This window comes from Mastomys coucha, unplaced genomic scaffold (genome assembly GCF_008632895.1).
Source record: "Mastomys coucha isolate ucsf_1 unplaced genomic scaffold, UCSF_Mcou_1 pScaffold22, whole genome shotgun sequence".
Taxonomy (NCBI): domain Eukaryota; kingdom Metazoa; phylum Chordata; class Mammalia; order Rodentia; family Muridae; genus Mastomys; species Mastomys coucha.
The window spans coordinates 84,250,083-84,266,595 of record NW_022196905.1 but is presented as its reverse complement, the minus strand read 5'-3'; the positions used below and the strand labels follow the sequence as shown (position 1 = coordinate 84,266,595).

At 42.2% G+C, this 16,513-nt stretch overlaps 1 protein-coding gene across 10 annotated transcripts in view; it reads left to right on the top strand.

Moving 5' to 3' along the window:
* Positions 1-8,459: 8,459 nt before the first annotated feature.
* Positions 8,460-16,513, top strand: part of Cdkl2 (cyclin dependent kinase like 2) — a 55,715-nt gene continuing 47,661 nt past the window's right edge. For 8 of the 10 annotated variants that reach the window (XR_004123925.1, XR_004123924.1, XM_031390989.1 and 5 more), the window contains exons 1-2: positions 8,770-9,425; positions 12,363-12,561. Coding sequence is in view for 8 of the 10 variants with exons in the window: in XM_031390989.1 (XP_031246849.1) it covers positions 12,394-12,561 (168 nt within the window). In the remaining 2 variants the exon portion in view is untranslated. Of the gene's footprint in view, positions 8,689-8,769; positions 9,426-12,362; positions 12,562-16,513 lie in introns of those variants that run through there. The other 2 variants (XM_031390986.1, XM_031390988.1) reach the window with 1 other exon arrangement.

The window sequence follows — 16,513 nt, the reverse complement described above, 5'->3', positions numbered from 1 at the left end:
CTGTTACCCTGACATTGGAGGATCTGGCTCATACACAGCCAGATGCCAGCCTGGGCTACATTAACTACTTGATGTTGAAAAATAGACAGAAATTTGCTGAAACAAGTTAGTTTGCCTGGAATTTTTGGTGTTTTTGGTTTTGCTTTTTTTTTTTTTCCCGGTTTTTCTGTGTAGTCCTGCCTGTCCTGGAACTCACTCTGTAGACCAGGCTGGCCTCCAACTCAGAAATCTGCCTGCCTCTGCCTCCCAAGTGCAGGGATTAAAGGCGTGCACCACCACTGCCTAGCTGGCCTAGAATTTTTAAGCTTTTTGGAGACAGTTTCTCTGTTTAGCCCTGCCTGTCCTGGAACTCACTCTGTAGACTAGACTGGACTCAAACTCAGAAATCCTGCCTGTCTCCACTTCCCAAATGCTGGGATTTTTAATTTTGCAGCCTGATCTGGAGGACTTAATCAGGCTGGTCTTGTTTCAAAGTTATGGAGTCCAGTGGCCATGTTGCCTTGGCCTCCTAAATGCAGGAGCTGCTGGCAGCATGCAGGTGTGTACGACACATTGCCTGGCTTATATCTGAAATAGCTTTGTGGTTCTGGACATTGACCCTAGAACCTTCTTGCTAGGCAAGTACTTTTGTGAAATATATTCAACTCGGCTCAGGAAATTCTTTTAGCTATTTATTGGCCAACAAAGATTTTTAAAAGGCAACTCCTATCCAAAAAGAAACAACTATGTTCATAATACATCTGGTAAGATTCCTGTAAGTCTTCCTGAAAAATAATTACTTAAAAAAAAATGTAGGCGGGTAGTGTGGCACACAACTGCTAACCCTAGCACGTGGGAGGTGGAGGCAGGTACATCTGTATTTCAAAGTCAGCCTCACCTATGTTTTAGGTGAAGTTTGGCAGAGACATCCTTTGACCTATCTACCCTCAAAACAGTGACTCACAAAACCAGTGTTGCTTCCTGGTTACGTCTGACAAATGGGAAACAGCTAATAATCCCCAAATCTGTTTACTGTGTATATGTATTTGTTGTATTTAATAATCCTTCCAAGCTATAAGAAGTCTGGTTTTGGCATTACCAAATATTGGGGAAATACTGACACGTTAACACATTAGTGAGTTACCCTTGATTTCTAGAGTTTGGACTAAATTGGTCATTTCCTTGGAGTCCTTTTGTGCCTCCTCACTACACCATTAAGGGGTTTTTCCCTTTCCTCATCTTTCTCAGCAGTGCTACTTTGGTTTTGTTGTATTAGGAGCTGGTGCAGCACCACAGACTTCATCAGTAGCTGCTCACACATGCTGTCTTCTATGCTATTTTCCTCTGATTTAGGGTTTGGTGAGTGTAGTAGGCCCTCCATGAGTAAACATTGTTACTGTTAACTGTGTCAGGCATATCTTTTAAAATAAGATTATACACATTTTTTCAAGATTCCCTCTGTAAGCTTGGCTGTCCTAGAACTCTGTAGACCAGGCTGGCCTCAGAACACAGATCTGCTTACCTCTGCCTCCCAAGTGCTGGGATTAAAGGCACTATTGCCCAGCTTTTTTCCCCAGTATATGTATATGTTTTTTTTCCACATTTTCCTTGGGAACACTAGGTAAAAACCTAGCTTTTGTAATTTATTATGCATATGTCTCTAATAATGAACAGCATCTAATCAGCCTTTCAGTTTGGAGTTAGAGCTCCAATGAGCATTTTCCTGTCATACTCAATTGTGTCCCAGGTTGCCAAATCTGTAATTTCCAGTAGCCCATCCTAAGTTACCTATTTTGGAATGACATGTTCTATTAATACATGATTATTGAGACAGTTCTCTACTTTTAAATGAAGTACTGAGACTTGTGGAGACTCAGCTGGTAGGCATTGATTTGATAGGGTAACCCCTTTTTCCTGCATGTATTGGCACGTGCTAGAAAGCAAATGATCCAAAGCGGTGTTTGACAATGCCACAAGGTTCCTATTGCCATGGATGTTTTGTTTTTCTCTTGACGATATTTGAGTTGTTTTGGTTTGGTTTTGTTTGTTTCGAGACAGGGTTTCTCTGTGTCCTGGAACTCACTCTGTAGGCCAGGCTGGCCTCCAACTCAGAAATCCGCCTGCCTCTGCCTCCCAAGTGATGGGATTTAAAGATGTGCGCCACCACCACCTGGCTATTTGAGTCATTTTTGCAGTGAACCTAAGTCATTGAAACATGTTTACCAAATGTTTGCCAAGTGCTTCTGTGACCTGAGTCCTCTTCTTTGAGTGGGTCGTGCCAGCTCTGGCTGTCCTGGAATGAGAGCTTAGACAAACCTGCATATATTAGGAAGCACCAAAGAAAAGAGGTCCAGTAGGGGCTTGGAACAGAAGCTGTTAGCATTCTGCGGGGTGAGAAACTGCAGGAAGGCCTTTTGTGTCTTAGGCCTTTTTTAAATCTGGCAAGCTTGTTAAGTTTTGATCTTCTAAGAAATGAACTATATTGCCGGGTGGTGGTGGCGTATGCCAGTAGAGGGCTATTTGGTTTTAACAGTAATCCTTTGAGGAGGACAGTTTGTGTTTGTATTAACTTTGACTCAGCACAGCTAACTACCCAAGAACACTTGGTTTTATACAGAATAGAAGTGGGAGACACTAATAGGGACCATAAATGGGTCTGTTGTATTCCAGGGTGGGTGGGGGTTAATGAAGTGAGGCACATTTGAGATCAATTTCCTTGAGGAAATCTAGAGGAAGAGCATTCCAAATGGAAAAACAGCATAGATATTCAAGTTTCATAAGCCAATTTGGATATTCATGATGAAGTATCAGTCAAATGTGCTATTTATTTTTTGGTAAGGTAGTCTCAAATTTTGCCCTAACTGGCCTGGAACTTCCTATGTGGATCAGGCTGGCCTAACGGACCATCTGCCCCTGTGTCTGTACCATTCATTACACCTGGCTGACTGGGAGTCTAGAAGGCTCTGTGATGAGTTGAGTTACGTCCTTTGGGTTAGATGAAATCACCTAGGGGTACAGAAGAGGCTGACTACTAAGCTCTTACATAGTTTCCCAATTGAACTACAGGCGTTGCATGCAGAAAATACTGGAACCCCCAAATATGGCAAGGACTGGTGTTATGGAAAATACAAGCAGTTTGTTAGCAGTTGCTGCTTAGAAGTCAAAACAGCAAATGAGTTACTCACAGGCCAACTTGTGTAATTAGACCCTCAAGTGTCTAGTGCTTCAGGCAACAGTTTCCCCACCTAATGAGGAGTGTTAGAGTAGAAATGCAGTAGCTGCTTCTCTGGCTCATTGGGTCATTTCTACAGTCTTAAGTGTATGCTAGCTTTGGAATTACATTTAGCTATCTAAACAGAAAGTAGTGCATGAAGGATCTTGATAGGCTTTTATGGGCTAGGACCGAGCGCATAGAAGTCTGTCATGACTATGCCAGGATTCATTGGCAGCAAGAAGTAAGCCATCTGTGGGGCTAGGAGAAGGGCAGTTTATTGTCAGCAGCAGGTTATGCACCATGGATGAGTGGCAGCATGTGTATAGAGTGGCTTGGTAAGAACCATCTCCGTGAAGTGATAGATGAAGCCTAAGAAGACTGGAGTAACAAAGGGAACTGGCTAATACAGACTTCTGAACATTACAAATAAATATGGGGGTGGGTGTTTTACTTGTGTGTATGTCAGTGTACAACGTGTGTGCCTGGTGCTCTGAGGCCAAAAGAGTGCAGTGTTAAGTCTAGAACTAGGCTTACAGGACCGCTGTGAACTGCCTTGTGCATTCTGGGAATCAAACCCAGATCCTCCGGAAGAGCAGGCAGTGTACTTAAATGCTGAACCATCTACCCAGCTACTTTTTCTGAAAAATTGCTTCAGAATAGTATAGAGGCTCCACAGAAAGGGAGCACAATGCCTAAGGCATGTTACCAGTATGAGAAGAAACCAGAAGACAACATACGTTAGTATTTGAGGACTGGACTCTCAAGGTGGCACTACCTTAGTGACAGACAGCAAAGTATGAGCTATGTGGAACTTGGGACAAGTATGCTATATCCTCCATCTCCAAATCTAACAGCCTTTGGTGTGGGAATGGGTTGCGAGCTCTGATCTCAATACGAAGACTTGTTTCTCACTCCCATCCCCCTTGAGATGCAGTCAGCATAGCCCTGGCTGTCCTAGAACTGGCTATGTAGACCATGCTAGCCTGGAACTGGAAGTCTACCTGCCTCTGCAGGTGCTGGGATTAAAGGTATGTACTACAATGCCTATCTCTAAGTTTTTAATAAATGAAATGGTCTAGATTGAGAACAGAATTGTCTTCTCAAACTCCAAAACCAGTCAGTCCATTTTTGGTTTTGCTTCCCCCCTTTCTCTTACGGGATTAAAAAACAGAGCTTTGCATTCATTAGCCCCATTTTTAAAATGCCGTGGCGTGTTGCATTCAGTTACATGCTGTACAATGTACTGTCACAGAGAACCTTACTTGTCAAGATTTTTGGTGCCTGTCATTCACTTGATTACTTGAGGTGATGCTAAAAGCTCTTGATAATTATGTTCTCAGGACTAGAGGAGAGGTTGGAGGGTAAGTGTAGGAGTCAAGAACTGATTGGTACATACTGGTCTTTGGATGACTAGATGTATAGTGATAATGGTCAAAAAAATAGTTTCATAGAGATGACTGTCAGTGTGAGGAAAAGAATAGGTCTACTGTAAGCTTAAGATTTACAAATTCACTGAAAAAGGGATTTCTGGGGTCATGGGTGTTTCTTAGTTTTCCATAGTTTTTATAATTGATAGTTTACATACCTTACAATCACTTTAAGATTTTGTGTGTGTGTGTGTGTGTGTGTGTGTGTGTGTGTGTGTGTGTGTGATGCCTGAGTTTTACACATCAGAAGATGGCTTTTGGCTTCTCTCCTTCCACACTGTGGATCCTAGCCATGGATCTCAAGTTTTTAGGCTTGGTGGCAAGCACCTTTACCTGCTGAGCCATTTCACTTGCTTTACCTTGTTTTGTTGTTGTTGCTTTTGTTTGTTTGTTTGTTTGTAGACAGGGTTTCTCTGTATAGCCCTGACTGTCCTGGAACTCACTCTGTAGACCAGGCTGGCCCCGAACTCAGAAATCCGCCTGCCTCTGCCTCCCCAGTGCTGGGATTAAAGGCGTGTGCCACCACCGCCTGGTCCAAAGCACCTCTAACCAGTGGTTCTCAACTTTCCTAATGCTGTGACCCTTTAATACAGTTCCTCATATTGTGACTCTCAACCATACAAGTATTCTGCTGCTACTCATAACTAATTTTGCTACTTTATGAATCATAAGTTAATATCTGATATGCAGGAGATCTGATATGTGACTCCCAAAGGGGTCACAATCAACAGGTTGAGAACCAGTGTTCTACTGAATGAAAATCCAATAGGTAAACTCTGCTGATGGACACTTGGGTTTTCCACTTGGATGCTGCCAACAGCACAGCTCCCAGTGTCTGGATAGAAGCTGTGTGTGGACACATGCTGTCACCGCTCTTGGGTGTGTTTGGAGAAGGGGATAGTTGTTATATTCCTTGGCCTGTTTATGCTTTGCTTTGTTGCTGTGTTGAGGGGCTGGGTTCTACCTCAGGCATTTCCAGTGTTTTCCTAAGAACATTTTTCACTTATTCTGGTGATTTTTTTTTGTTTTTTGTTTTTTGGAGACAGGGTTTCTCTGTGTAGCCCTGGCTGTCCTGGAACTCACTCTGTAGACCAGGCTGGCCTCGAACTCAGAAGTCCACCTGCCCCTGCCTCCCAAGTGTTGGGATTAAAGGTCTGCGCCATCACTGCCTGGCTCTGGTGATTTTTCATTTTAAGAACCATTATAACTTGTCTATTTTTTTAGCTGGGTACCATGCTTTCCCAGCATTCTTGGTTCCTTACCTCCCATGTTTAATCACCAGGTATTATATTCCTCATTTTCTCCATTCTTGCCTTTGATCTTGGCAACTTGTATGAAACAAGGTCCATTTTCACTGTAGATTCATGGTGTGCAAGTTCAGTTGGCACACTAAACGTTTTATTCTGTTCCTACTGAAGTGTAATTTGTCATAACTACCTGCCTACAGGAGTTTAAGCTTACAGTTTCTTTTTTTTATTAGATATTTTATTTACATTTCAAATGATATGTCCTTTCCCGGTTTCCCCTCTGGAAAACAAAACAAAGCCCTGTTCCCTCCCCCCTCCCTCTGCTCACCAACCCACCCTCTCCTGCTTCCTGGCCCTGGCATTCCCCTACACTGGGGCATAGAACCTTTACAGGACCAAGGGCCTCTCCTCCCACTAATGACTGACTAGGCCATTCTCTGCTACATATGCAGCTGCTGGAGCCATAAGCCCCACCATGTGTACTCTCTGGTTGGTGGTTTAGTCCCTGGGAGCTCTGAGGGTACTACTTAGTTCATATTGTTGTTCGTCCTATGGGGCTACAAACCCTTCAGCTCCTTGGGTCCTTTCTCTAATTCCTTCATTGGGGACCTTGTACTCAGTCCAATGGATGGCTGTGGGCCTCTGCTTCTGTATTAGTCGAGTACTGTCAGAGCCTCTCAGGAGACAGCTATAGTGTCTGTTCTCGAGCCTCAATCTGACCAGTACTTTTGTTGTTTTGTTTGCAGCAGGGTGTCAATATATAGCTCTGGCTGGCTTGGACCTGCCGTCTAGACTGACTTTGAACTCAAGAGATATGCTTGCCGGGGATTAAAGTTCGCACTATCATGCCAGGCTGACCAGTACGGTTTATAGAAAAATGAAATTTACTAAAGATCTAGGCTAGCATTATAATGTGCATGTTTTCTCCTTGAATTCTTCTGCTCTAATAAACCCTTATACTTGGTATTTTACGAATTATTGATACTGCCTCCTTCCTTACCATTTTTCTCTGACAGTTATTTTATGGTTCAAGAAGAAATCAGCAATCTCAGTTGTTCTGCATAACTTCTATCTCCTCTTCAGCAATTGGATGAGAGTATAATCTTCCCTTCTTTTCTTCATAGTGTCTCAGAGCCCAGGCTGGTCTTGCGTTTGATCTGTAGCTGAGAGGGACCTTGACTTTGTGGCACTCCTGCTCCCCATCTCTGAGGGCTGAGGTTATAGGGCTGTGCCACAACCATCATACCTTGCTTTATAAACTGTTGGGTATGGGACTCAGGGCTTTGTGCAGTCCAAGCAAGCGGACCACCACTGAACTACCCCCCTAGTTCCCAAAGGGATTTGTATGTCTTGAATACCCTCTACTTATTTCCAACTTTTAAATGTTTTCTCAAGCAACACCTGTTCACCATTTTTAGCCTTTGTCCTTTCAGTTCCCATGGATACCAATGGGATACCATTCCAGTTTCAAGGCCTCTTTGAAGTTCCCTCAGTGGTTTATTTGTGTTAAACTGGAAAAAAGTAAAACATGAGCTTCCCACCCTAACCAACCCGTCTGTTCCATAAAAGTTCACGTGAAGGGCTAGCTCAGTGGCCAAGCGTACCTGTCACTCTTCCTGAGGACCCAAGTTTGATTCCCAGCAACTCAGAAACCAGTTGTAACTGGTTCCAGGGGTTCTTGACAGCCTCTTTTGGACTCTGTGGGCACCAAGCATGCTCACAGTGCACAGACATACAGGCAGGCAGAACACACATAAATATTTTTCTATTTAAATCTCATGGGTTTTTTTTTTTTTTACAATCTGGAAGAAAGCGATGATGAAAATTAGCCTCAGCTTGGTCACACCTCATTGCTACATTATAATTCACATCTTGGGTTGTCCAAAAAAAAAAAAAAAACAAAACCACAAAAAACAAAACAACAAAAATCTATACCCAGTTTCCAAAGGTGATTCTCAAAACTGTAGGTTTGGGAACTTGATTTTAAGCCATTTGATGAATGAAGGTAACTAACTGAGCACTGGGAGATTAATGCAGAACCAAACTAAGAAGAGATTATAAAACAATTGCTCTTACACCTTAGTATGTGAGAATGACCCCCCCTCCCACCCCCGTGCTGGCTTGGTATACACGTGTCTGTTATCAGGATACTTTCCTGGACCGAGCTATTTTAGAAACTATGAGTATATATTGTGTGGCTATTGTGAATATAAGTAAAACTATTTGGCCTTACAATCTCAGTCCCTTAATAACGAGGGAGACCCCATTTCCCTGCTTCTTGTACGAAGTCAGCATATGCTTGGTAATGGTCTTCTGATCTTGCCCAGTCATGGCTCATCTAGTTTTCAAACACAAGGCAAGTTTTAAGCTTCAGCTTGCGTCACTTGCAGTCAGGACCCACCCTTCTTGCTTTCACGTCCTCTCTGGGCTCTACCCCAATCTTTCCCTACCAGGTTGGCGTCCCAGGATTCTTTTTTCTGCCAGCTCTCTCAACAGATATCATTCAACCAATTTCGACTAAAAAACCTACTAGGCTCTTCCGGTCCACCGCCCTGAACCGAAAGGAAGCGAGGAATCGCGGTTGGGCGGAACCTCCCCGGGTGGGGCCCGCACCCCGCCGCGCCGCGGGCGGGCAAGCTGGGAAATCTCACGGTCTCCTCAGTCCCACAGAAATGTCACCTTGGCTCTCCTCGTGACCACTGGAGCAGTCTGCGTTCCCCTGAGAGCAGAGGTCTCCTGGCACCCACGGAAAGCTCCCTACAAACTTAAGAGTGTAGGTGTGGAGACGAGGCCGTCAGCTGATCGAACCTGCGGGCTCCAGGTGAAGGGGCGGGGCGGGATGGCACAGAGCCAATCATAACGCCTGACGACAGGCTTCAGCCAATCAGGATCAGGGAGGCTCCGCCGTAGGCGGGGCGGGCCCTGGCGGGTGAGAGCCGCCCCATGCAGCTGGGGTGGCCAACGCCTTCGCCTAGGGCTACTGGGCGAGGTGCTGCTTGCCGGAGCAGAGTGACCGGAGGGCTTTCGGCAGGCCGGGCTCTGTTTCCACCGTTCCTTTCTCTGCAGCTCTTGGCCTTGACAGGTGCTAGTGTCCGTGCCTATCGCAGAGCATTCCGACTCCGGCCCTTTCTCTCTCTCTCTCAATCTCTCTCTCTCTCTCTCTCTCTCTCTCTCTCTCTCTCTCTCTCTCTCTCTCTCTCTCTCTCTCTCTCTCTCTCTTTCTCTCTCTCTCTTTCTCTCTCTCTCTTCTCTCTCTCTCTCTTTCTCTCTGGAGACTACCTATGGCTGGGGACCCAGTGAGGTCGTTGCCTTGACGACGGCAGCATGCGGCCCGCAGTCCTCGGAAGTGTAAGCTTGCGGAGGGCAGAAGCCAATCTGCCTCCCTGCTTGCTTCACCTAGGACCAGTAACTGCGTCCGCAGAGGAAATCCCAGTACTGGGATCGCTAGTTTGCTAGTCAGCATCTTTTTAGATCTGCTAGCGAGATGCATATCACCTCAAATTTGTTTCCAAGTTGAAAACCTTTGGCTCTTTCCATGTGAAGGGTTTGGAAGAAATAGTAAGTATAATACTTTTAAAAGCCCTGTTATTTTGTTCTTTTATCTATAAGAGATCTCAAAGATAATTGGTAGTATTTGAACAGTATGCTTGTATGGCACATATTCTAAATTATTATAGTGCCATCGTACCCAGACTTCTTTTTTGTATGTCATGTGATACCTGTAGATTTAAGAGTGAGGAAGCAAGAAACTGCTCAGTTATGAGTTACTGAGGAGACAAGGCATATTTTAGGCCATGATACTCTTAAGGTATTTTAGATAGGCCAACTTGAACAAGTAGGTGTGCTCTATGTAGTGTGTCCACTTGTTGGTTGGGAAAATAAATTTGGATTAGTTCACTTGTATAATACTAAGTTATGATATGTTTCAGAACTTTGTAGATGTGATTAAGGTCATTTTTATTTGGTTCATTTTGCATCTGTAAATATCTAGGATGCCAATTACAATATGTTTAAAAATGATCCAGGCTATAGATTCCAGCTATTTGTATTATTTTTAGTAGCCTAAAACTTACTCATTTACAATGTATACTTAAGGGAAGGTTGAAAACTAAGCCAGTTAGAATCACACTGAAGGTTTTTCCAAATATAAACTTTGTATTAAAAAGTAATTAAAGGTTAAAAAAAAGTTAAAATGTGAACTATATGTGAAGTCAGTGCCTATGACACTGTAAATAGTTTTTAGTAGAATCTAATACTCAAAGTAGTAATACGATAGTGAAGGGTTTTGAATTTGATGTTAATTAAGATTCTTTTCATTCTCTCTATCTTCTGTCTTCTATGTTCATCTCCATTTACACTGTACAAATAATGGCTGCTGTTTGGTGTACTTCAGTGGTAGAAAGAATACTGCTTAGCCTACTGGAGGCCCTGGGTTAACACACTCACGGCCTCACATGCACACACTCTCACATGCACATGCACATTCACACATGCACACTTAGATGTCAAGTGTTGAAAATGTAATATATACTTTGGATTAGCATAATTTTTTAGAATAAAAACACAATTTTTTTTGTTTGTTTCCCCTTTGCTATGAATATACTAGAAGCCACTAAAATATCACCACTTTTTATAGTCTGGGTAAGTTAGCTTTATATCACCATCATACGCAATTAGTATTAAAAGGAAAGAAGTGTTTTCCTTCCAAGAGTTTGTGATAATTTTTTTTTTTTTGGTATGGTCAGGCTCTTAAAAATTCACCTATGAGTCATAAATTTACCTAATATTTTAAAATATAAACATACCTAAAGTTTGGCCTTCCCCAGCCTCTGTTGAAACCAAATCAGGATCTAGAGCAATATTTTTTATTCATGGCTGCTGGAATTTAAATTCAAAAGTCAGATTTAAAAGAATAAATAAAATTTATGCTGGGGATGATGGACATGTATGTGTGTGTGTGTGTGTGTGTGTGTGTGTATGTGTCTAGGACTCAAACCCAGGGGCTTCATACCCATGCCAAGCACACACTCTACCACTCGTTACATTCCCAGCCCTAAAATAATTATTTTTTCTTTATTAAAATATATAATATAAAAAACTGGTTGCTGGATTTCTGTCAATTATTGATAAAATAAGACTCCATTTAGGAAGATTTTATTTAGAAAACACTTTATATCCAGATGTGAAAGAATCCTGTATATCTATAAAATTTAAGTGACTCAAGTTTAATATAATAATCAGTATGATGAGAAAATTTATCAAAAGTTCAGTATTAATTCAGTGTCTATGTAGTAATAAATTTTTACAATTAAGTTGAAAGTGCATAAAGACTTCCAACTTGGAGAATGTAGTATAAAAATTTTCTTTTAAGATTTATTTATTATTATATGTAGGTACACTGTAGCTATCTTCAGACACACCAGAAGAGGGTGTCAGATCTCATTATAGATGGTTGTGAGCTACCATGTGGTTTCTGGGATTTGAACTCAGGACCTTTGGAAGAGCAGTCAGTGCTCTTAACCGCTGAGCCATCTCTTCAGCCCTAGTATAAAAATTTTTAAGGCTTATTTATTAATTATTATTATTATTATTATTATTATTATTATTATTATTATTTTGTTTTTTCGAGACGGGGTTTCTCTGTGTAGCCCTGGCTGTCCTGGAACTCACTCTGTAGACCAGGCTGGCCTCGAACTCAGAAATCCGCCTTCCTCTGCCTCCCAAGCGCTAGGATTAAAGGCTTGTGCCACCACCGCCCAGCGGCTTATTTTTGTTTTGTGTTCATAACATGTTCTCTCTACATATCTGCAACTCTCCTGGAACTCACTCTCTATAGCAGGCTGACCTCAAACTCACAGAAATCTGCCTGCCTCTGCCTCCTGGGTGCTAGGATGTGCCACCATGCCTGGCAGATTTGTTTAATTTTTATTTTATTTGTATGAGTGTATCCTGTGAACATATCTGTGTGTACTGTATACATGCTTTCGCCTGATGCCTATGCCCAGAAGTGGATGTCTGAAACTGGAGCAGCAGATGACTGTGATCTACCATGGGAGTGCTGGGAACCAAACCCAGGTCCTCTGTAAGAGCAGTACATGCTTTTTTGTTTGTTTGTTTTGTTATTTTTTTTGTTTTTTGTTTTTTGTTTGTTTTTTCGGGATAGGTTTTCTGTGTGTAGCTCTGGCTGTCCTGGATCTAGCTCCATAGAGCAGACTGGCCTGGAACTCAGAGACCTTCCTGCCTCTGCCTCTGCCTCAGGAGTGCTGGGATTAAAGGCATGTAGTACCACCTCCCAGTGCATTGTGTATTTTTAAATTGTATCCACATTTTGAAAGCATAGCTTCGTGTGGGAATGGTAAGAAATTGTATCATCATAGATTGCTGTGAATACGGTGATCTCTGTCACAAGGGAAACAGTCTCATAAGAGGGAGTTGTTGGGAGATTGGAGGAAACGCACACTCAGCACCCTTAACCCTATGCTTTGGTTTCCACAGCAAGAAAAATTCCTACTGGTTTTAAAGCAAAATGGAAAAGTACGAGAACCTAGGATTGGTTGGAGAGGGGAGTTACGGAATGGTGATGAAGTGTAGGAACAAAGACAGTGGAAGAATTGTGGCCATTAAGAAGTTCTTAGAAAGTGACGACGATAAAATGGTTAAGAAGATCGCTATGCGAGAAATCAAGTTATTAAAGGTAAGAGCATGCATTGAGCTGAAAAGAAGTTGCTTCTTGTACAAGACTGTTACACTTGAAGGAAAACATCACTATGGTGTGTGTGTGATGGTATATGTGTGTGAGTATGTGTAGTATATATGTGTATGTGTGCCCACACATGTGCACATGTGTGCAGATGAGGGTGCACATGTGTCTGTCCATGTGGAGACCAGAGGACAAACTTAGTGTTACTACTCAGGTGCTGGCCACCCAGGAACCTGTCGAGTAGAGTAGACTGGCTTGCCTGTGAGCCCCAGTCTTGATGCCTTCCCTCCCCAGCACACAGCCTCATACCTGGCTTTTTCTGTAGGTCCTGGGGATTGAACTCAGGCTTTGTGCTTTGCTCTTTAGCTGGTTCCCTAGCCTTGTGTTTTTATATTTGTCTCATTATAAGAAAATTAAGGCTTGGTGTAGATGTCTGTAGTCACAGCACTAGGGGGACAGAGGCAAGTGGGTGTTTGCAAGCCGGAAGCTAGCCTGGTCTACATAGCAACTTCTGTGCCGGCCAGGGGTACATAGAGAAACCCTCTCTCAAAATAAGCAACAATAACCCCCAAATTCAAAGGATTACTGTATTTTTTGACAATAAGAAAAAGCAAATTATCATCTAGCCCCACTTTTGGTCTTATTAATGTATACTTTCATATCAGTATTGTTATTCAGCATTTTATAAGCACCTAAATACCTTTTACTCTTGTTTGTCTGTTAACCTCTGGGAGGTCTTGGATGTAAGTGTATACCTTATAAACACTGGGTTTTTGTGTTTATCAGTCATGGGGTTCGTATTTTTACACTATAAAGTATACTGGCATTGTCAAAAGTGGACCCTGAGAATGAGCAGGCAGGGCCTCCCCTTCCCAGACTCAAGCGTGTTTATTCTGAGTGTCCTCTAAAACTTTTGTTCAGGCTGGCCTCTTGGATAGGATACGTGTTAACCTTATATCCTGAAGAAGAGCTAGGACATAAAGCCTTTCAACACAGGCTGCTGTTGCTTCTCATATGGTATAAAAATCCCTGTGGAGGAACAAGAAGCCAGAAACTCACCCATGGAAAGAGAATTCTCTGCCTAGGACTTTCAGTAAGGGACTTGGGCTAGAATGTTGTTAGGACTTCCCCAGGCTCTTATTTTGGCTGCTATAAATACATTATTTGATGGTGCTCTGTGTTGTGTGTGCTGTTTTACCTGGAAGTGTCACTGCAGAGGGACCTGCTCTTTCAGGAACTCAGTTGGGAATCCAGCTGCCTGTCTTCACTGGGTTTCCCCAGTCAGTTTCTGCTGGATGTTGTAAGAGCCTCATTTGAAGATGTCTTGCTCTGCATTGCTTCTGTATGTCTGTTGATCTGTTTGTTTGTTTTGGCTTGCTATCCCTTAATAGACTCACTCCTTCTAAACCAAGTGCATGGCTATCACAAATCATTCTCTACAGAACACACATAATACTGTTACTCATATATTTAGATTTCTTTTTTTTCTCTCTCTTTGTTTTGAGACAGGGTTTCTCTGTGTAGCTCTGGCTGTCCTGGAACTCACTCTGTAGACCAGGCTGGCCTCGAACTCAGAAATCCACCTGCCTCTGCCTCCCAAATGCTGGGATTAAAGGCATGCGCCACCACTGCCTGGCGTATATTTAGCTTTCTATTTGTTGTCTTCCTGTTGCCTTCTATAGTCTCTTCAAGTCTTTTATAATTTATTTTTTCCAGTCTTTTAGAAATTACAGGAAAGTTACTTAACTTATTGATACCCCAAACTGCTACTTTTGCAACGAAGACTCTTAGACATTTTAACTGTGCTTGCTGTAGGGTATTCATCAGAGAGGACATGAGGTGAAGCAAATAGAAAGTCTTTATTAGCCAGCTAGCAGCTACACTGGGTATTTGGGTGTAGCCCTGGCCCTTTCTCAAGGTAAGCTGTTAAGCACAAAAAACATGTCCTGAGTTGACATAATTCAGTTAACAAGAATAGCTAGAAGCAGAACTACAGAAGCCAAAAATCATGTTCAGTACATTTAGACAGTTTACTATAACTATGGACTTGCATGGATTAGGCCTTTGTTTTAGTTGTGGCAGATGGTGTTGTCCACATGCTGAGTTTTACAGCCTACATGGTACTTCCCCCATGGGGTTAGTTGTACTAAGGTCTGCGGCCTGTGACAGTGCTTACCACTCTGTTTCATCCTCTCCCCTTACAAGAGAGATGTGTGTTATTACCTTCATGGATTCCAATGTCTGTGTTGTTAAATATCTGCAGTCAGCACATGTTGGGATATATTTAAGATTTCTCTTTTGCATTACTCTTCTGCGTTTCCTCTGTTTCTCAGCTTCTTCCCTAGTGTCATTTGTCTTGCTTTAAAATCAATTCTTTAGCCAATCATGGTGGCTTTCACTTATAATCCCAGAACATGGGAGGCTGATCCAAGAGGATGAAGGCTGCTTGAATCTCTGCCTAAAAAGAAAAATGAAAGTAAAGAAGGAAATCTTATATTCTCTTTAGAGCATATATGTCAGCAATGAATGCACCTCCTTTTTGTCAGTCTGAAAAAATAATTTTATTTCACTTTGTTTTTAAAAGACTATATCTGTAGAAAACAAAATTATTTGAGTTCATTACTTTATGTTCAAAATTTGCTTCCACTGTTCTACTGTCTCTCAGAGTTCCAATGAGAAGTTAGCTGTCTGTCTTATTGCACTTTTTTTTTTGTTTGTTTGTTTTTTTTGTTTTTTGTTTTTGGTTTTTTGAGACAGGGTTTCTCTGTATAGCCCTGGCTGTCCTGGAGCTCACTCTGTAGACCAGGCTGGCCTCGAACTCAGAAATCCACCTGCCTCTGCCTCCCAAGTGCTGGGACTAAAGGCGTGCGCCACCACGCCCGGCTTAAAACACTCCCTCCTCTTTTTTTTTTTTCAAAGATTTACTTATTTATTTTATGTGTATGAGTACACTGTAGCGGTACAGATGACCATCATGTGACTGCTGGGAATTGAACTCAGGACGACCCACTCCCTCCGTCGTAATACACTGTAGTTGTGTTCAGATGCACCAGAAGAGGGTGTCAGATCTCAGTATGGGTGGTTGTGAGCCACCATGTGGTTGCTGGGATCCGAACTCAGGACCTTCGGAAGAGCAGTCAGTGCTCTCACCCGCTGAGCCATCTCGCCAGCCCCCTTATTGCACTTTTAAAAATGAAGATTTATAGCCACGTATGGTAGTGTATGCTTTTAATCTCAACATTCCAGAGGCAGAGGCAGATGGAGTTCTCTTAGTTTGAGGCCAGCCTAGTCTATGACCAGGTAATGTCCTGGTCCCAGGATAGTCAGATCTATTTAATAGAGAGACTGCCTCAAAAAAATAAAAATTAATAAAATGTGCACTTTGTGTTCCACAGCCATGGTGCCTATATTTTAATAAGGTTTGTTCCTGTATGAAATTGATAAATTTCCCATGTTCAAAATTGTCCCCCTTTTTTCTTTAAATGTAATTTGATTAAACACATGGACCACATGTTCTAGTGATTTCTTCCTTTTACAAGTGGAAATACTGTTTTATTTATATTTGGGGAGTATCAACCTGCTGTTTGTTTGTTTGTTTGTTTGTTTTTAGATTTATTTATTTATTTTCTGTGAGTACACTGTAGCTGTCTACAGATACAACAGAAGAGGGCATCAGATCTCATTACAGATGGTTGTGAGCCACTATGTGGTTGCTGGGAATTAAACTCAGGACCTTTGGAAGAGCAGTCAGTGCTCTTACCCACTGAGCCAGCTCTCCAGCCCCATCATGTCTTTATATCATAGGGCTGACTATCGGATTGAATTTGTACTTATTGAGGTTTTTTTTTTTTTAATGAAATGGTTTATTTTGTCTGATAGATTCTTTTAGCAAGTGTCTCTGTGTGGCTGTTACTTAGTCTGCCTTTTTCCTTGTTAGTTCTGAGTA